Below are 20814 nucleotides of genomic sequence, written 5' to 3' on the forward strand. Positions count from 1 at the left end.
CCAGTTGCTTGATTGAAGCAAGGAGGACTCTGAAGGGGTGATGGGAGAAGTATTTTTATCGCACGATCAATGTCAGTAAGAGGTTTATGTCATGTACAGCAATATACTTACATAGTTGTGAACTGTGGGCAATTTTTATATTAATTTCAGAGGTCCCTGTGAGAACTAGCACCCCCACAGAGTTCAAAACCGCTACATATAAACTTGCCTTGAAAAACTAATGCAGGGGCCACCCTGAGAGCGGCTCACACTGGTAAGCTGTTTCTCATCGTATTTGCTCCTTAGAAACTCGGTGTGTTGATACAGCGTCAATAAAACACTAATTCACATCATCCACTCAAACAAAGAAGCCGAAGGGACTGTGCCGGATCCATTGGACACGTTCAAATCCAGAGGGGCTTCCTTGCATCCGCTGAAAATGATGGTTGGACTAGATGATCTTAAAGGTCCTTTCCAACCTAGACAATTCTATGATTCTATGAAAACTTGGTCCTGTCGTTCTGCTTCTTCATCTGTAAGTGTTCATGCAGCCCAAGAAGAGTGATGGGGGTACTGAAGTATTAGTGGATTTTCAATCGGACCATCTGAGCAACAATACGAGATTCCTAATGAAACAAAATAGTTAGGGATTAAACTGTGACTGAACTTAAAACGGGGTTTACAGCCCGTGGAGTGAGAGAGGGACTGAAGGGCTGGTAACAGCGGGATCTAAATGAAAGCACATATTCAGCTTTTACTGGAACATACATGGCAAATCCCAGTGATTCTCTGATGTGTCTCGTAGCCCCGTACTGTATAGTGCCCTGCATTCAGCTGTTCTGCCAGTCAGGCTGATGGAGGTCTCTTGCCTTTTCTGTCATGTCCCATTGATTCATCTCTGTAAACCCACATGCTGGGAGATTATTTTTTGGGGGTCTGTTTGAGGAGCCAATGTTCCGTCAAACTGATAATTGCTGGGTTTCCACGACAGCGAACGGAGGCAGAATTGCTCTCAATGTGCTTTGTTTCGGATGCTGAGCTTTTTGTGACTGAGGCTTTTTGATGGAAGGGGGTATGAATGGCCACGTGTACATCATTTGAAAACTATAGTTTACATGTCAGCTGTTGATTCAAAGTGTTGTGATTTGGTGTATAGATACGTTTTCTATAGCAGGATAGGGAAATGTCAGATTTCCAGATGATATCAATCATCAAGACTTCTTTGCCTTCAGATCAGTGGATTTCTGTGGATTTTCACTGCGTGAAATAGGGCCTTTAAGAAACAACCTCACCCAACTTTTACTCCTCTACCTTTCCTCTCAAAAATCTGTCCCCCATCTCAACAACTGCAGATCTGGCTATTTCCACATCGAAGCCTTTGCTCTGTACAGTACAGTTCAGGATTTATCCACAAGGGGTGTTTTCCCCATAGCTGACATGATACTGATAGCAGAAAATGATACTCTCTATGATTTTGCATTCATAGCATTTAATATAGTCAGTATTTAAAATGCCTTTAGGGTTTCAGTATTGCTGATCTAAAAATGCTTTGTCTGAGTCTTATTAAAATCAATGGGGCTCTTCACGTGCTTAAGCTAAATTATTTGTCTAGTTCTTAAAACGAGGGGATTCTGTGTCTCCGAGTCAATGGATGAAGGCTGTTGGAGATCACGTTGTTGTGAAATTGCCATCTGTTTAAAAAGATACTCCTGATGTTTGCTCTGAGAGCATTTACTTAATAGAGGCAACATTAATCTAGGAAAAGCGTAACTGTTACCAGTATAACATCCTGCCTTTATGTTTTAATACATCTTTAAAAGGCCTTTCAGTGTAGATTTACTTCAGTTTCTCCCCTGTTTTACAGATACTGTGAATAAGGACACTGAACCCAAAGATCCATATCCCATTCCAAGAAAGATTATGGCTGAACCAGACTACATAGATGATGACAATCCTGAATTAATTAGACCTCAGAAATTAATTAATCCTGTGAAGTCGTCCCGGAATCATCAAGATCTCCATAGAGAGCTGCTTATGAATCAGAAAAGGTAAGAGTCTAAAAATCACTTGTGCCACTCTTCCGCCCCAAACACACAGCGTGAGTTTTAGCTTCATCAAAACGACGTTTTACCCAAAATCCAGCAGACGCTTTTTGTTGATTCAGATCTTGTAGATGAAAAATCTCCGATTCTTAACAGCGGCATTTATTTCTGTTTGCATTTCAGTTGCTCTGCAAAAGCTTGCTGTAAAAGACTTCTCCCTTTGTTTTTGCCAATGCTCACAAGGGGTTGGTTTCCGGAGGAAGCAGTTCAGTTCTCTGCTATCACATTTCATATTGGTTACCTGGGCACTGTAATTTGTCTTGAGCTCTTAACTTGATCAACTACTTGACAAAATTTTGCTATTACCCGTAGGATGGTAAAATCTGTAGGTTTTCACCATTCGCAGCTCACTGAGTTTATGAGGCCACTTTTAAAGAAATCATATATTTTATTTCACATGAAACTGTTCTCTACTTACTTGATGTTTCTTGCAATGCGGTGTGATAGTCTGGTGCCTGCTCCTCTGCTGCACAAGTGTTTCTTTGTATGTTATGAAATGCTGCTTCCTTCATTCTGGGATGGGATGCACAGCTGTTGCTCTATATATTGCTTTTAAAGATGTAAACAACTGGAACTGGATTTCATCACCTTCAGAGACACAGGCACTTGGCCCAGAGATAGCTGAAATTCTGTTATTAAATCTCTTCAGCAACAGAGGACTCATTTAGAGAACATACTAAGAAAATAGCCACCAGACCACATGGTGGAGGAAAAGCCACTAACCCTGTTGAGGCTTCTCCGTTTAAAAAAATGGAAACTACCTATGACGTAAATTAGCAATTTGGTGCGTTGAAGCCACCCAGAGTGGACTTTCCAAAGGCAAGGGCATGGGAATCCACAAAACAGAAGTGGAAGAGCAGTATTTCAGAGTACATTTGAGAATAAATTTGCTGGTAGCAGCTATTCAGGCTTTTTGAGACCCAGGACCTCGATAAAGGAGAGGAGGAAGCTATTGCTTTGGCTACTCCAGCACAACTGGATTTGTCTGTTTGGCAGGAGGAGTTGCATTATGAAAATTTCTCTTTTTCCCCCCCTCTGGTGGGGTAGTATTTTGAGGGGAGAAGGAGTCTTTTCTATGTGTAATAGCAAAATCCTCACAAATGCTAGGCTTAGAAACTTAATTCTAAATGAATTGCATACACAATACAGCTTTTCTTTAGTGATGAAGAAGTAGAAATGTTTTACAGAATGCCAACTGAATTGGAAGAAACTGGCCTAAGTAGGTGTTTGTCCTATTTTTTGTTAATGAGATTAAACATCAAAGTTAGTTCCTACCACCAAGAAGTTTGTAGTCATTGAAAGAAAGATAGTTGAAGTTTCCCGACTTACGGTCTTATTCTAAAGGATGTGGAGACTGCAATAAACTTTCTTTTAAGTTTATGAAAGCATAAAGCACTTTTAAATAGTATGGAGTTCTTTTCTTCTAGGAGAATACCCTATTACACAGAGGAGCTGTGCAGCCCTCAATACCCACTCTTCTCTTACTGTGATTTTGATTAGCTGCAGCTGTTAATTTTAGATTCTTATTTGTTGGTGCAGAAATGAAATACTTTGAGGGTTTTCACCAGCAGAAAAAGTGGTGTTTTTGAAAAGAGGGTTATTCTGCTGTGCTTCGTGCCACTGTGCTACCTCTGATACGAGGCTTTACAGTAATGTAGAAATTAAGCTTGTGTTCTGCTTTGTTACTGCAAATTGCCACAGGTATGGAGGACTTCTAGTGCTCTTAGAGAAGTCTGCTTAGCGTGCACCTTATTTTATTGTGAAGACTCAGTGTGGGCACCAGCAGCTTTGCTCTTCCAGCAGTCAGCTCTGAACAGCCATTTCTGGATCTTAGAAGATAGTATCCAGTGCTGGTCCCATCATTCTCCTGCTGCCATGAGCAGTGTCTGTTGGGTCTTGAACTGATGTAGTTTACTTGCAGAATGATAGTTGTTTTGGGCAAACAAAGATCCAAGCAGTGGTACCTCAAGGCACTGGTCACTTACCTTAAATTATTTTTACTTACTAGGGCTCAACCTCAGCTCTGCAGAGTGTTGGTCCTGTCCCTTCCAGAGGTTTTAACCCAGTTAGTGTTATAGCACACTCTGCTTACTCTATATCAAAGCTTTAGGATTTTTTTATTTAACCAGAACAATCACCGGGACGTGATACAAGACTCCCAGTAGCCTCCTGTTTGTTGCTTTTCCTTCTTACACAGGAGAGTGAAAACAAGATTGATATTACGGTTGTTCTGTTAAAGATCTGACTACCAATCTCCATGTGATTAGACTGAGAGATTGTATTTACTTGTATCTTCTGTGGGTCTCCTATATTACACCTACAGCACATCCAAATCACTCTTGTGCCTCTGCTTTGCTATGGTGCGACCTTACTGAAAAAAGGCAAGAAGGAGTAATGTTATTAGCAGCTTGGCTCTGCTTCCTGGGTATTTTGGTTGCTAATTGCAGAAACACAGAAGTTTCCATTGATTCAGCTCTCACTGACCCTGTAGCAGTAGTAATAAAAAATCAGTCCCTCCAGCTTCTCTCTGCCTGACTTAAGTTTTACGTGTTAAAATGTAATTAAAATGGCATGAAACATAAAATATTAACACAGTCTTGTAGCTTCTGTTGCATTCAGGCCATGAGATCTATTATGAGAAATGAGGAACAGCATTTGGTGTTGCTAAATATTTGATTTTGCAGTCAGGGTATGTACATGCATAGAGTGTTGCATAATATATGGAGTCATGCATAGATGTCACCATAAAATGGCATTTTAATGTATTATTGGACGTGCTGTCAGATACGCATTTTATGGAAGAATTAGGCAACCGCAGATACATAGCAAATAGGGAAGGGAAAAAATATGCTTTCTGAAAACTTATTCAGATTATTGAATTTCTTGAAGTTGAAATAAAAAAATGGTTGATGTTAAACTTAATGCTGCATGTTTTCACATAATAGTCTTCACAGGGAAGACGACAGTTAACAAAGGCAAATTTCAGATCTTTCTGCTCTGACTTAAGTGAGGCTAATATCTGAATAACGGGGAGAGCTTTGAATCTCATCATAACAATTTTTGAAAGCATCATAGCATAACAGAGATAAAAGAAATAGCTGAAGTCACAAAAATAAGTAGGAGCGAGTGTGTATCTGCGTGTGTGCCTGTATAAATAAAGACATGCATCTTCCCAAAGAATAAGCTTTCTCATTTTAGAGTAGTTGGCTTGGGAAGCAATTTGTGCTGAACAGACCTGAAACATGCAGTTGATGTAGTAGCTAAAATCCTGCAAAAAGGAGAATCCTCCAGCCTTTGTCTGGTCTCCAAGGTGACGGCAACTTTTTTTTGTTCTGGATTTTTGTTGTCTTAGCCTCTCTGATTTTGAGTGTAGCCGGGGAGCTCTCTCTGGAAATAGCTTCACAGCCAGACATGGGGAAATCTCTCACCTTTTGAAGGAAGGACAGAATCCACGATTTCCAGGAGCAGCGTGACAAAATCCAGGAGACCACTTTTGAGTTCTGTCCATGTGAATTTCTATGGGCATAATAACCTGCATAGGACTGTCTGAACATAATCTGTCCAAGCTATCAGCCAGTAAGGAAAGTCTTTTTGTCCAAAATCTGTTTGTGGCTCTGCTAGAGTCTTGATTTGCGATGGGTTTTTGAATCCATTCTTCTGGAATTGAGCAAACAGAGAGAAGACTAAAGTTGAAAGTCAAAATAGTTAATTATACAGGAGAAATACTAGCATGCTTATTAAAGAGAAATATCCTCACTAATAATATGGCTTAAATTCTAGTTTTGGTTAGAAACCAGGCAAATGTCCACCTATTTTTTCCTTTTAATTAATAAGTTATACTCCAAAGTATCTAAATGGGCAACTACTTGACTTTAGAAAGCCTGCCTGCAATTCCATGGTAATTTATTCTAATTAAAGCTGATCTCTTTCTTCCCTGTTTCCCCCTCCACCACCACTCTTCCCATTTAATTTGAAGGGGCCTTGCACCTCAGAATAAGCCAGAGCTACAGAAGGTGATGGAGAAAAGGAAACGAGATCAAGTTATTAAACAACAAAAAGAAGAGGAAGCACAAAAGAAGAAATCAGACCTGGAGATCGAGCTACTGAAACGGCAGCAGAAACTGGAGCAGGTAAGATGGGAAATAGCACAACCTTTACACACCTACATCTGGGCTACTCGCCTGAGGCTCCCTTTGTAGACAGGAGAGAAGCACCAGCCGTTTTTTGGCACATTTCCTCTGGTGAAATGCAGATATCTTTTTTAGGATGAGTCAAATCACACACTAAAATTGCCTCTTTGTTGTCATTTACTGTACAGGAGCCTCATACGATATCTGCCTTTGGTCAAATGAATCCTGCACCAGACAACAGGAGTGTGTGTGGAGCACTGACCTTATTTAACCATTGAAACTGTGGTGAATTAGTCAACTTTTGTTGTCTTAACTATTAAGAGATGATCCACTAAGAATGGCTGTTAGACTGCAGGGCATCAAAACTAGATACTTAATGACTAAAAAAAATAAATTGATTCCTTCTCCTGGGTTATGTAAGAAAGTAGGTGACTTCAAAAAGATCTTTTTAGCCTTAAAACATTTTGACCCCATTGGCATTTTCAAATGAGGGAAAAGATCCTCAGACCCGAGTATGGAGACGATGTGGGCTTGGAGTTCGTTGTGGTGAAGCTCACTGCTCGGCACAGGGCCAGCCAAACGTTTGTGCCTCTCAAGGCGCTTCGTGTACCTGCGAGGAGATACCCCTACAGTGAAAGAAGTCACTGTGCATCAAGCATTGCATGTATTTTTAAATAAATGAATACTTTAAAACAGCATCTCCTGTTTTTCACAATGCAAATCAATTAAGCTGAGTAATTACTCTATTGAAAATGAGGTGTAATACAATCATTATTCAGGTTTTGGGGGTTTTATGATTTTTTTTTTTTAACTAGGCTTAGAAATATTTTTGGAGGGAGAAAGCTATTGTATTTTTAAGGGTATCATCTTGTCACTTTTCCTTTCTGCTCTTAAGGGCCCAGCTTCAAATAGTTCAGGTTGTGGGAAGATTTGATTTAAAACCGAGCCATCCAAGGACATATGTGGAATAGAAAATTCTGTTAGAAGAGGAAAAGCTTGCCCATTGCAAACAGTCTTGTGACTTTGTAAACATCATAGGAACGGCATTAATTGACAATGTGACTCATGGAGGAACGTTGTCATGATTTATTGTAACAAGGCATGTCCCTTGCTGGTGAACCAGAGACAAAGGAGAGATTATTTAGGTGAGCCGTGCATGCTCCCCATTAATCAGGGAGACCTTGGTCTGTTAAAAAAACAAAAGCTCCTGAAAGGAGTTTTTGTTACTTTTCTAAAGGATTGTTTCTTCCTTTCTGCTGACTTACCTGCCTTCACTGAGGATTGCTAAGCAATCTCTATTCTGTACATTGTGTTCTGTATGGACACTGTACAGCCTTGCTCCATAGAGCAGAGCTTCTAACCTCACATGGTCATTTCAAGTGCTTACATAGGCAGAAGCTCCAAACAGGTTAAAAATGTCAGTGAACAGGCTCTCAAAAATCATAGAATCATAGAATCGTTTAGGTTGGAAAAGACTAAGATCATCAAGTCCAACCCTTAACCTAGCACTGCCAAGTCCACTACTAAACGATGTCCCTCATCACCACATCTACACGTCTTTTAAATCCCTCCAGGGATGGTGACTCAAAATCAACAACAAAGGGCCAAGGAGGATTTTTATTTTTTGTATTGCTTTTTGTGATAGACAAAGCAGATACACCACAAGAGGCTCAAGTTAGATATATTCTACATACATAGATAGATTCCATACCTAGACACTCAGAAATAAATTCCGTGAGTGTGCTCGGTAGTAGCTGTTTGCATGTGCTCTCCCACAACACACATTTGTCCTTATCCTGTTGTAAAAGCCAGAGAAGGGAATCGTTTCTTCAATGAAGATGTCCAAGAATCTCTTCCAAAATGCTCCATCTTGTTCTCATTCTGGGCTTGCAGAGTTGTCATCCATCTGGCAAAGGTGGACATCTGGAATGAGCTAGAGCCAAGGATTTGAAAAGATTTATCGTTTATGAGAACAAATACTCCCAAAGAAATGGAACTTTATCTTTTCCTTGAGAGAAAGGAAGCAGTTTAAAGAGTTTTGCATGGCCAGTTACTGAAACCTTTAGGTTTTTTTATCTTGTTTTTCGATGAACTGTTTTATATGATTTTTTTTATATGTGATTCCTTTTTAAGCTGGAACTGGAGCAACAGAAGATACAGGAAGAGCAGGAAAATGCACCTGAATTTGTCAAAGTCAAGGGCAACTTGAGGAGGACGGTCCAGGAAGCAACAGAAGCACCAGACTCCTAGAGACAGCACCTGCTAAGACTTCCAGCTTTCCTGCAGAGAGAGGCTTTTGCAAGTTGTCTCAGATTTGCCCCTCAAGATGGAAAATAACAGCATCCATCTGACACTTCCTGAAGATGAGATTTTTTTAATTCCTGGGACGGGTGGATTAAAAAGACAGTACCATTAACAGATCGACTTGCCAAACGCAGTCCTGACATCAATGGATAAGGAGTCTGTTCAGTGTCATGGACCAGGCTGATGTGCTTACTCAGAGATTTTAACCAGGGATACTAGAGAAACTCCTTCAGTGTTGCACTGCTTTATCTCTTGTGATCCTAGTTTAGTGGAGATACACAGATTATATTTTGCTTTAAAACAGAACAAAAATCCTTCTGTGATACCTTATGAAGCTTTGCCGTGCAGCTAGATTTCCTCCATCTAGACCTACAGCCTGTGTATATCCCACAATAATTTGTGCTTAGTTGGAATTTTTATCAAATCTGGGAGGATATGGGATATGTTGGTCACTGCTGTCCATCCCCACTAGGATAGGCAGATGTGGGCAAGATGAGAATGCTTAAAATTCACCAGCAGTGAAAAGTTAAGCAGCCTTAAAGCCCATTTCTCCCTGTTTGGCGTGTAGAATTTGGGCTATGAAAGAGCAGAAATCTGATGATCCTCTCAGCAGGGAGAATCCAGAAGGTGATTTATCTCTGTCTCTGAACTTACACCGTTGTGTAGAGGCCTGTGCAGTGCTACCTGTGAATTTACCTCTCAGTGCAAAATGACCCATCTCCTACTTTTTTTGTGTTTTGAAATCCTGCTTACTTTGCTGTTGTGGCCTTTCTCCTCCAAGGACATGCTGATCTTGAGTACAGTGTTAACACATTACTTGGTAGTGTTTAAACTCATTTGCTGGAACTGAAATCAGGGATCTGATCTGCCGTCAGTTCCTGCTCTTCACTTGCCGGAACTTGTTGGAGTTCCTGCAACAGAGCAGCGTTTAAGCCAGTCCAAACCGATCATTGGTATATACTGAAATGGAAAATTTTTCCCTAAAGTGAGGCATAAAATGAAATTCATTTTATCCCATCCTTCCTTTAGCTTCAAGGAAGGAGAAGGGAAATGTGTTACCACTGAGTCTTAAGGTCCGATGCTGTCACCTTCTGCCTTTCCACAAGTTGCCCCTGTGACTTGCCATTAAATAAAATACTGCTCAGCTTGTAGAGGGATGGCAGAGTCTCATCCTTCATGCTTATGACTACTAGTTATCCAGGAAGGTCTGGGATGAGGAGGAGGGAACAGATTACTCATGTAGGATCATAGAATTGGATTCTTACCTGGTATGAACGGGTGCAGATTTCTTATCTTCAGAATCTGGGGATAAAGCCTCATCTTCCTCGGTCGGCGCAGTCCTAGCTCTCACTGAAGCTGTGTTCATCCCTATCAGCTGAGGATCTAATCCTAGTCTTTGCCTTAGGATGCTAAACAAAATAATTTCTACTTTGTAATTACATTGGACATAACTGTTTGAGAACACTTTTTATTAATATCAACAGTGGCGTGTTTGTATTGTAAAGGTGGTGGGGGAGGGTTTGTTGGCTTGTTTTTTTAGTTCCTTTTGCCTTTCCTGTAAGTATTGGACATTTTAAATACAATTCCAGCATAGCACTTGGGACAAAATGCTCACAATTAGAAATGTTTCCTAGATACAGACTTCAATTTGTCAAGATCCAGGCATTTTTTATGAGGACATAATCAGATTGAGAGTAAATTGAATTGTGATAAGTGCGTTGCCATTGATTTAGGCTTGCAGTGTGACTCACTTCTAGAAGATTAAATGTGAAGATGGTCTGCCAGACTCTTCAGATTATGGACATACAAAAGACAAAGGCCAAAATGTAAGACTCTTCCATGTATTTTCTCAACAAAGGAACACCCGAGTGCTGCAGGTTCTTCCCTCTCCCCTTCCTCTGGAAGGAGAGGATCTTCCTGGCAGCACCGTTATTCAAACACTTGCACTGATAGTTTCACGTTGTTGAGACAGCACCATGTACGAGCCTTCCACGCCACGTTCATGTTTTATCTTATCCGCTCCCAGCCTCTCAAACTTCATGCCTCTTGGTTTCCACTCCACAATTAACCTTCTGCTCAGTATGGAAATGTCTAGAAGTTGGTGAGGAAACCCTTCTCTGGCTTGAGCAGACCCTTTCTTCTCAGCCTTTTCCCCTCGGCGAGCAGGGCAATCCTACCACACCTGCACAGTGAAAGGAAGTTGGTGTCATCCAAATGGCACCGGGATTGGTGGGGGATGAGGACCTCTCCTTGGCTTCAGTAGTGTGTTGGATTGGGCCCTTCAAGGCTGAAGGATTCTGCTTTCTCTCTGTGTTAGCTTGTGATTCAGGGTAGAGTTTTTCTGCCTGAAACACAGGAGGCCAGAAAACTCCCTTGTACATACAGCATGAAGTAGTTTTTTTGTTTTCAGTTGGAATTAATTCTCCGTGTGAACAGAACATCAACGTCTGTCTTAGAACATCTTTGAATTCTGCTGACCCTTTAGTCTAGGAATCCCGGCCACCTTCATGTTGATTTGACAGGCAAAAGCTTGTCTGCAAAGTCAGGATTGGGCTAGAATGGGCAACCCTTCAATGGGTGATCTGCTAGTCACACCACAAGTGTCCTGTGCGGCTACTCAAGTGAGAAACTGCTTGCCAGCGAGCGTAAGCAATTCCTGATCTGCTCTATAGCTATATGGATTTTGAAGCGATCCCACAAATACTTCCGTGATTTGAAAATGGCTCACTTACCACTTTGTACTTTTTTAAAAACTCTTGCTTTTGATAGTATAGTAGTAAATTTTTTAGCATTTTTGTGGCTTTAACCTTCTGTTAATATCTGCACTTGTTTGAGTGTACATATATAAATATATATAAATATAAAAAGGGAGCCTTAATGGATTTGTTTTCATAATTTAATATTTTTTGTATTTGCTCTTGTATAATTGTTTTTAACTAAAGGTATTACGAGAATGAGGGTGGAATACTTAGAACCAAAGTTATGCTTAATAAAATCTACTACATGCTTGGCGTATGCAGTGGTGTCTGTCATGTCCTGCTGGAAACACAACCTTGGGGACTGCGCTGAGATATCCAGGTTATTTAAAATTCTGCTGGGCAGGGGCAAGTATCAAGATCATGATGACTTGTGGTTCCTCCAAACTGCATCCGTGTTTGTATGTGCAAAATTATTGGCAAATTAGTTGGAGAAAAATGCTTATAAATACTTAAAAGGTGGGTGTCAGGAGGATCATAGAATCATAGAATAGTTAGAGTTGGAAGGGACCTTAAAGATCATCTAGTTCCAACTCCCCTGCCATAGGCAGGGACACCTCCCACTAGAGCAGGTTGCTCAAAGCCCCATCCAGCCTGGCCTTGAACACTTCCAGGGATGGGACGTCCACAACTTCCCTAGGCAACCTGTTCCAGTGCTTCACTACCCTCACAGTAAAGAATTTCCTCCTAATATCTAATCTAAATCTCCCCTCTTCCAATTTAAAACCATTGCCCCTTGTCCTGTCACTACAAGAATGGGGCCAGTCTTTTTTCATTGGTGCCCAGTGACAGGACAAGAGGTAACGGGCACAAACTTGAACATAGAAAGTTCCATCTAAACATGAGGAGGAACTTCTTTACTTTGAGGGTGGCAGAGCACTGGAACAGGCTGCCCAGAGACGTCGTGGGGTCTCCATCTCTGGAGACACTCAAAACCCGCCTGGACACGTTCCTGTCCAGCCTGCTCTGGGTGGACCTGCTTTGGCAGGGGGTTGGACTAGATGATCTCCAAGGGTCCCTTCTAACCCCTATAGTTCTGTGATTCTGTGAAATTATTTGCTGGATTGGGGTCAGATTGCTCAGTGCTGTTGCTAAGAGTAAAAATCCTTTGTCAATAACAGACAGAGAAGATCAGCAGGGGGAGGAGCAGGGCTGGAGCAGAGGTGGTTCATCTATTCTCCACCAAGATCCTCAGCTCTTACTGGTAAGCCCTGGTCAGCTGGGGACAGGTGGTGATGGAGGGGGAGCTGGAGAGGAGAGTGGGGTGAAGCGAAGAGGGGGAGGAGGAGAAGAGCAGTGAATTCAGAACAGATGTCAGGAAATGCTTTTTCTTTCAGAAACTGCTCAGCATGTGGACCGGGTCCTGGCAGCGCTGCTGATGCAATGGTGCTGGACACGCTCCAGGAGCTGTCAAACGTGGGGGAGGTAAGAAAGAACAGAGAGTCAATAAGGGGTGGGTTTCTACGGCCTGATGGGGATACTGCCCTGTGCTCTCCTACCTCAACCATATCCAAATGTGGTTTGAATTATCCTTTGATATTTCCCTCCAGCTCCAGAAAGAAAACAGTGAGGGCACGTGATCTGCTTTTGTAGCATGTCCAGCGGAAAAGATGTTCTTCCTTTTGTCTGCTTTTTTGGATTCAGTTGAGCTAATCTGTTTTGTCATGTGGCTTCGCAAGCACTGGTCTGCTGGGGGCTTTGCTTGTGCTCCCGTGGCCACAGGCAGATGGGTTGTGTCATGCCATAGCTATGTGGAAAGAAGTACCTTGAGGTCCCTTAGCTGCTGTTACAGGATCTGTGTATGGTGTTCATAACCGAAAATAGCTGAGGGCACTTGTGGTGACCAGTTGCAATTTAGAAAAGACCAGGCTGGATGGGGCTTTGAGCAGCCTGCTCTAGTGGGAGGTGTCCCTGCCCATGGCAGGGGGTTTGGGTCAAGATGATCATGAAGGTCCCTTCCAAGCCAAACCATTCTATGATTAAAACAACTGAGCAAGATGGCTGGAGACAGAACAGCTTCAGCGGTGCGGTTCCCATAGGATCAGAACTGACGTCTTTAGGGTGAAGAGCTGGAGGGCAAGTTGGGTTCTCAAGACATGGCAATAGGAAGAGCACAAACACTTAGTGAGATCTGGAGGAGTGGAAATACAAGACACATTTCCCCCCACTGCGCCACTTGAAACTGTGTTCTACTCGAAACCTTTCATCTGTCAGAGGAAAGGTTTGTGGTGCCCTTGTCACTATCAAGGATGACTCTCCTCGATGGAGGTGGTGGAAACCATGGCCAGAGGAAGTATTCAGTGGTGGTAAGAGAGCACAGACATCCCGACTCCCACTCCACAGCCTGTCTTCTGGCATTGCTTTAGACCTAGGTAAAAGCTTCACTGGTTCCACCACGCTGCCTGCATGACCTCTCCGAGGTTAGACATGGACTACTTCTGTTCTGGACCTCAGATAGGTGTGTTTGAGCTAATCATCTGCTTTTCATTTATATCAGAGCAGAGAAATCAGCCCTGTGGAGCGCAGTCCCCTGCCTTTCTTTGGCTGCAAAGGAGCCTCCTGACCCGGAGGAAATGTCATCTGCGTCACAAGGACTCTGAAGCTGGGCAATTCAAACGCCACCTCTAAACCACCCTGTCTTTTTTATGGAGTTTTTTCCCCCCCAGGAAAGATGAGGCACCTGGATGGGGTTTGAGCAACCTGGTCTGGTGGGAGATGTCCCTGCCCATGGCAGGGGGGGTTGGAACTAGATGGTCTTTAAGGTCCCTTCCAACCTAAACTATTCTATGATTCTGTGATACCTTTAGTAAATTTGGCCCTTAAAAAGAGCCCGTCTCTCCTCTGTGCTCACTGACTGGTGCTTGGTGCCATGGGATCATCAGCTGAGCCCCCAAAGCGCTGGGTGGACGTGTGGCCTCTGCAGGGAACTGGGGAGAAGGGACCTGCCCCAGGCCGAGGGAGGTGGCATCTCCACAGCGGTGGTGAGGGAAGGAGGAGGACATAAAGCACCGGAGTGGGGGCTCCAAGAGCCAGAATCGCCCACTACAGCTGTAATACTTAATTATCTGACTAATCATTTTTGGAATTAACTTCTATTATGTACCCAAGTCTAATCTCTCCGGTGGATGGCATGAGCAATTTAACACAGATTGAGGCTGGCACCAGGAAACTTCAGCCTGATTAGGTGGGAAGACGAAACGTACTTCTTTTCCCCCCTCTTCCCTCCCCTCTTCCGCTCTTCGGAAACAAATCTTTCATAATGCAATTGAAATGCCAAGTCTGCTTCATTGTGCTGGAAAATTAAAAGAGCACCCAGCAAGGCGAAGCCCTCAGCGGGGTTCATTTGAAGTACGTGTCGCTGGGTATGGAAAGGCAGAGGGAGCTGCCCGCGGGGCCCTGAATCCCACCGGATCCGGAGTCCGGGCACGGCAGCCCAGCCCATCTGAAACCATCTCCCTAGAAAAGGTGTTCTGCCTGTCTTTGAGCTTTCCTTTGGTAAATGGAGCCTCAACGATTTCTTCTGATGAAAAGCTGAATTTGCTTTCATCAGGAGCGGCAGGGAAAAAAAAAAAAAAGAGAGCGAGCCTTTAAACTTAACGCTGTCAAAGCGGGAAGTCCCTTCATCGCTGCAGTTGTGGACCGTAACGAGTAATTTTCCCTGACGCACGGTTTCGGCACTTGTCTTCGGCACAGCCAGCTTTATTCCTGCCCTGATCCTTGGGGTGAATTATCCTCCGTGCAGTTTCAGGAAACCGCCCTCATGAGCTGAGCTCAGCTGCTGCTGTAAAAAGTGGTTTTTTGGGAATTCGCTGAGCACGGTGGTCCCTACGCTTCACAGCCGCTGGTTTGTTGGGGAAGTTTTCCTCTCATTCCTAATACCAATTGAATTAACTCATTAAATACCAAGGAGTAAATTCTCTTTCACATATCTTGCTCTTTTTTTGACATTTTCTTATTGTAAAGGAGTTGCTTCTGTTTTACACCAAGAACTCTGTTCCATGTGATTGTGCCCCTGTACTCAGCACTGGTGAGGCCACACCTGGAGTGTTGTGTCCAGTTTTGGGCACCTCAATACAAGAGAGATATCGAGGTGCTGGAGCGAGTGCAGAGGAGGGCAACGAAGCTGGTGAAGGGCCTGGAGCATAAGTCCTATGAAGAATGATTGAGGGAGCTGGGACTGTTTAGTTTGAGGAAGAGGAGACTGAGGGGAGACCTCATCACTATTATAACTACTTGAAAGAACATTGTAGAGAGGTTGGCGCTGGTCTCTTCTCACAAGCAAATAGCGATAGAACAAGAGGGAATGGATTCAAGCTGCAACAGGGTAGGTTTAGACTGAACATCAGGAAGAAATTCTTCACAGTAAGCGTGATCAGACACTGGAACGGGCTGCCCAGGGAGGTGGTTGAGTCATCATCCTTGGATGAGTTTAAGAGTCACTTAGATGTGGTGTTGGGGGATATGGTGTAGGGAAGAACTTTGTAGAGTAGGGTAGATGGTTGGACTCGATGATCCCAAGGGTCTTTTCCAACCTAGACGATTCTATGATTCTGTGTGTATCAGGAAATGGTGCTGACACCCGAACCAGGGGGAAACTGAGACTCCGGTCAGCTTTGACAGGCCCCTCTGTGGGCAGACCCGCTCCGTCCCGAAGCTGAAGAGCAGGGGTTGCTGCTTGGGGAGGGGAACAGAGGTGCTAAAAAGGAGGGATACAGAATGGGAAGGTGAGTCCCTGATGGATGAGAGTTCCACCCCCTCCCCAAGGTTAGACAGCAAGTCTGAGGGTGATGCACAGCCTGTGCACGGCAGAGTGTGTTCCTGTGTTCACATCTAATCTACCAAATGTCTTCCCCCAGCACCACCCTCACCCCCCCGAAGCATCATTGTGCTTTTGATTCCTTTTCTAATTGTTGCCTTTCACCCCAAGCGTTTACTGCCTATTCAGGCCTCCCTGCCCTTGGATTATTTCCCGGGACTGGTTTGTAATGAAAGGCATTTAATTAGCGAGGAATCCTTGGGATGGATCCTAAAGTGGGTGTTTGAGGCTGACGGCTGTGCAGAGGGAAAGGAAATCCAGCGCAAACTCTTGGCACGTGGGGAGTGGAAATGAGAAATACTCTGCAGGAATAAAAATTCAGAGTGGATGTCTGATAGAGCGTGAATGAGCAACCTCTATAGTTGTATCGAAGTTTTTACTTCAGAGCCCCACTTAAAAAAGAAGGGCCATGTTGATAAAAGCTCAGTGGGGATGAGGAGAATGGAAGAATTATAGAATGGTTTAGATTAGAAGGGACCTTAAAGATCATCTGGTTCCAACCCCCCTGCCATGGGCAGGGACGCCTCCCACTAGAGCAGGTTGCTCAAAGCCCCATCCAGCCTGGTCTTGAACACTTCCAGGGATGGGGCATCCACAACTTCCCTGGGCAACCTGTTCCAGTGTCTCACCACCCTCACAGCAAAGAATTTCTTCTAAGATCTCATCTAAATCTCCCCTCTTTCAGTTTAAAACTGTTTTCCCTCATCCTATCGCTACACTCCCCAATAGAGTCCCTCCCCATCTCTCCTGTAGTCCCCCTTAGGTACTGGAAGGGGCCATAATGTCTCCTCGGAGCCTTCTCTTCTCCAGGCTGAACAACCCCAACCCTCTCAGCCTGTCTTCATAGCAGAGGTGCTCCAGCCTCTGATCATCTCTGTGGCTTCCTCTGGACTCGCTCCAACAGGTCCATGTCCTTTTTATGTTGGGGGCCCCACAGCTGGATGCAGCACTGCAGGTGGGGTCTCACCAGGGCCAAGTAGAGGGGCAGAATCACCTCCCTGGACCTGCTGGTCACGCTTCTCTTGAGGCAGCCCAGGATGTAGTTGCCTTTCTGGGCTGCGAGAGCATGTTGCTGGCTCATGTTGAGCTTCTCATCCGCCAACACCCCCAAGTCCTTCTCCTCAGGGCTGCTCTCAATCTGTTCTCCCCCAAGCCCGTATTTGTGCTTGGGATTGCCCCAACCCAGGAGCAAGACCTTGCAGTTGGCCTGGCTGAACCTCATGAGGTTGGCACGGGGCCACCTCTCCAGCCTGTCAAGAAGTACATCCCGTGATTAGCAAGAAGCCTAAAATACATAGAGGCAATCCCCGGGAAAAGTCAAATTGTCCCCCTTAAAGCGATAAAAAGCCTCTTGGAATGATTTAAGGTGCAGGTTCTTCACCTGTCTGTCCCTGGGCTGCTCCCGGGGTTTCCGAGCCGGGAGTCGGTCCCGTACCCCGCGCTGACGGCGCACACGCTGCTGCCATCTGCTGGGCAGGGGGCGGCATTACCGAAAGGGTCCGTGTTTTGTGATTTCTGGTATTAAACACTATAAAACTCATTTGGGTAGTCGCTGGCTGGAGGCAGATTCTGCCTGAATCTTCCTCAAAAAACACCCCAAATTTGGAAGTCTCTGCTAATGTCCAAATTCAGGAATAAATCAGGGATTGACAGAGGAATAGATCATGGATCAGTAGAAGAAGAACCTCAAGATTGCCCTGATCAAGAACAGTAGCACGGATCTATGGGAGACTGTATCCTTATGGGAAACAGTGCACGGGACCAAATGCGTCCAAACCAGTCATCTACATGAAGAGGTGAAGGGTCAGTCAACTTGGGTCAAGGGATGTCTTCTGTGTAGCAGACCATGTCACTCCTTGGCCAGCTGCTCTTGCCTCTGGCTCTGGAGGGCAGCATCCCAACACTGGAGAAGACGGGCCAGCACAACTGGAGCTGCAGATTTGACTGGAAAGCAGCAGGTTGGATGATCAGCCAAAGTAAGGACAAGAACATCTAGGCCAGCTTCCTGCTGTCAGGGTGGCAAAGCTTGGTCCTGCCATGGCTTTCAGCTGAGCTTGCTGAGAGGCACAGAGCACACCTCTGAGCCTGCAGTAAAAAAGAGCAGCTGAGGGTCTCCACTTAAGGGAGCAAAACTCTATCTGGCAAGAGAACCCATAGGACTTACCAGTTTCATTAAAGGTATCCTCACTTCTTCCTTGGAGGGCAGCAACCTCGGCACAAAGGGGCACCATCCCCTGTGGTCATAGGAAGAACATGTGCTTCCTCCTGATGGAAGAGTGGCAGTAGCATCTCAAATTTGTCTTGAGCCTTTTCCCAGTTATCAAAACCAGGCTGTGTGAAAAGCCCACCTGTACACTGAGCCAAAAGCACTTTGCACCTAAAAGTTGTTTTAGAAAAGAAAAGAAAAATAGCTTTGGAATAAGGGAGTCCTTGAAATCAGTAATCCAAGGTTAACTGGAAGAAGAGTTCTTTAATCCAAAACTACCTAGATAATGAAGTAAATTTATATTGTGGTTGAGGCCACAAAACCACCAAAAGTATCAGTAGCTGATATGCAGTTCCAGCTGCAGGAAAGCTGCAAAACCAGTTCATTGCTACAAGGAGCAGAAACTGCCATAAGGATTCTAGTTTGCTTTGTAATTTGCTAGTTTTGAAGTGATATCACTGCAGTTGGTGAAGATGAGATACCAACGTCAAGGGACTGGAGAACTTAAAAATGCACACTTACTGGGAACAAACTCTCAGCAGGTCTCTTTGGCCATGTCTAGACACCTTGCTCATCATACAAACACAGACAGCGCTGGAGTAGAGCAGCTCCTGAAGCTCACTAGCCCACCAGAGGACAATATATGATTTAATGTTTGTTTTGTGCAACCCCCAGATTTCCCCTGACCTGGAGCCTGCCGTGGAAAATGCTACAGGTAAATGACAGCTGGAGAGCTTTGATATCCTGAGGTGATGAGATGGCAGAGGACATGGTGTGGTTCCTGATGTCCTGCCAGTCTGGTGTTAGCCCAGGAGGTTGTCCTAGATCTTCTTCAGCACAGCAACCAGAAGTCCTCGTGATGAGCCCTGGGACCAGCAGCCTGTCCAAGGAAAGGGCAGCAGAGCTGGAGCTCAGCAGGGAAGAGGAGTTTGGCGCTTTGCTTTCCCTGTTGGAGAGGAACTTGATGTTTCTCACCAGCATCTTCCTGCTGCTGCTGTAAGCCCCCAAAAAGCCTTGGACAAAGGTCTTTTAAGTGGAGCTCATGATCCAGGGTGGAAAAGCCGCTGCTAATATCTGCATGCTGCTGGGTTTAGCGGGGCCCTCAGGAGCTCCAAGGCAGCAGGGCTGGTTTTCGTGCTCCCCACAGGAACAGCAAGCTCTGCCCGCAGCACCCTACCTCCAGCCTGCAGTAACGGGAGGCTTTTCCCAGGACCATCAGATACTCCACGACCTGGACTTGAAGCTCAGACCACAGGGCAGGGACACTCAGTGACTTTGCTTTATAATATTATTTTTTTCCTACGCTTTTGTGCTCGACATGCTTTCCAGCTTTCAGACCAGACCAGGAAATAGCCCTGGACACATCTTTTTCAAGAAATTCTCCCATTTTAACATATTCACAATTTAATCTGCCTGGGTTTTATGGGCCAAAACAGCGGTGTTTTGGCTCTGAGGGTGCGTGGGACAGTAGATATGGTCCACATGATGCGTGTGGCGCTGCCAGGGGGCTGCAGAGTGTGCACGGAGCAGGAAGGAGGCACATGGAGGGGTGCGGAGTGCTGGCAGCCACCACCCCCGCCCCGGAATGGCGCAATCTCCCCCTTGTAGGCAGATGGTGAAGAGTCGAGGAGGAGGCGAGCATGTTCACACATAGGGAGGGGATTTGGATGCAGACAGGGAAGTGTGGCAGGGTCTGGCCAATTTGGCCGGGCTGCTGCTGGTTGTTATAGCAACAGGAGGAGTCTGCTGTCAGCCCAGAGGATGGAATGCGAGGATCGAAAATGGGGAATTTTCTTTTCTAGAAAGCAAAGGGCGGATTTTGAACTGGTGAAGAGAGGGAGAAGTTGAGAGCCTGGAGACCAGGATGGAGACTGCAGAGGGATGAGCAGGATAGGTAGGAATGGAGGATCCTCCTCACTTGCATTCAGATGGTGTCTCATCACACCCCTTCCCCAGAGCAGAATGAGGGTCTGGCTGGGGTCCCTGTCCTGCCAGGAAGGGCTGCCACGCCACGCAGAGCACAGCAATGCTCTCCACAGTGGCAGCAGGACAACCACCACAGCTGGTGGGGTGGCCAGTGGGAAGGGGGCAGAGGGGAGGGAGCACAGAGACATTGTGCTCCTTGCTGGAAGTGCAGGAGCATGTAAATCCTTTGCAACGACCCCAGAGGACAACAGAGCAGCTGCTGTTGCCACTTAGTGGAAAGGACCGGCAGCTGGAGAAGGCTGTCCCAGCCACAACCCTGGCATATTTGGGCTTCTCACGCCTCCAGAACACCCCGATAACACCTTGGATCTCTGCAGTGATCTGTCAGTGCAAAACAGCCCTGGAGACTCCACAACACCCATCACAGACCTCGCCATGGCAAACCAGACTGAGCATTTTAGCAGAAACTGAGACACCAAAAAACCCTTTGTGAACCCATCTCCGGAATGACTGAGATCTTAAAACACATTCAAGGCTTTTTAGCATGATGTCTCAGTGCAGTGGAACTGTTAATGACAGTGAAATGGAAGAAATC

General features: G+C 44.9%; 1 protein-coding gene across 1 annotated transcript; it reads left to right on the forward strand.

Annotated features, from left to right (window-relative positions):
• Positions 1-1849: 1849 nt before the first annotated feature.
• On the forward strand, positions 1850-11527 carry FAM107B (family with sequence similarity 107 member B). The gene is made up of 3 exons (XM_074168309.1): positions 1850-2027; positions 6058-6211; positions 8345-11527. Exons 1-3 carry the CDS (start codon positions 1900-1902, stop codon positions 8459-8461), a joined length of 399 nt encoding a protein of 132 aa, XP_074024410.1. The 5' UTR covers positions 1850-1899; the 3' UTR covers positions 8462-11527.
• The last annotated feature ends 9287 nt before the right edge of the window (positions 11528-20814 follow it).

Source organism: Numenius arquata, chromosome 2 (genome assembly GCF_964106895.1).
Source record: "Numenius arquata chromosome 2, bNumArq3.hap1.1, whole genome shotgun sequence".
NCBI classification, from domain to species: domain Eukaryota; kingdom Metazoa; phylum Chordata; class Aves; order Charadriiformes; family Scolopacidae; genus Numenius; species Numenius arquata.

What these genes read in the sequence shown, in the direction of transcription:
- FAM107B (XM_074168309.1), top strand. Translation starts at nt 1,900, where the DNA reads ATGGCTGAACCAGACTACATAGATGATGACAATCCTGAATTAATTAGA. An exon ending in CTGCTTATGAATCAGAAAAG is followed by an intron (nt 2,028 to 6,057) that starts GTAAGAGTCTAA and finishes TTTAATTTGAAG; the next exon opens with GGGCCTTGCACCTCAGAATA. An exon ending in GGCAGCAGAAACTGGAGCAG is followed by an intron (nt 6,212 to 8,344) that starts GTAAGATGGGAA and finishes TTCCTTTTTAAG; the next exon opens with CTGGAACTGGAGCAACAGAA.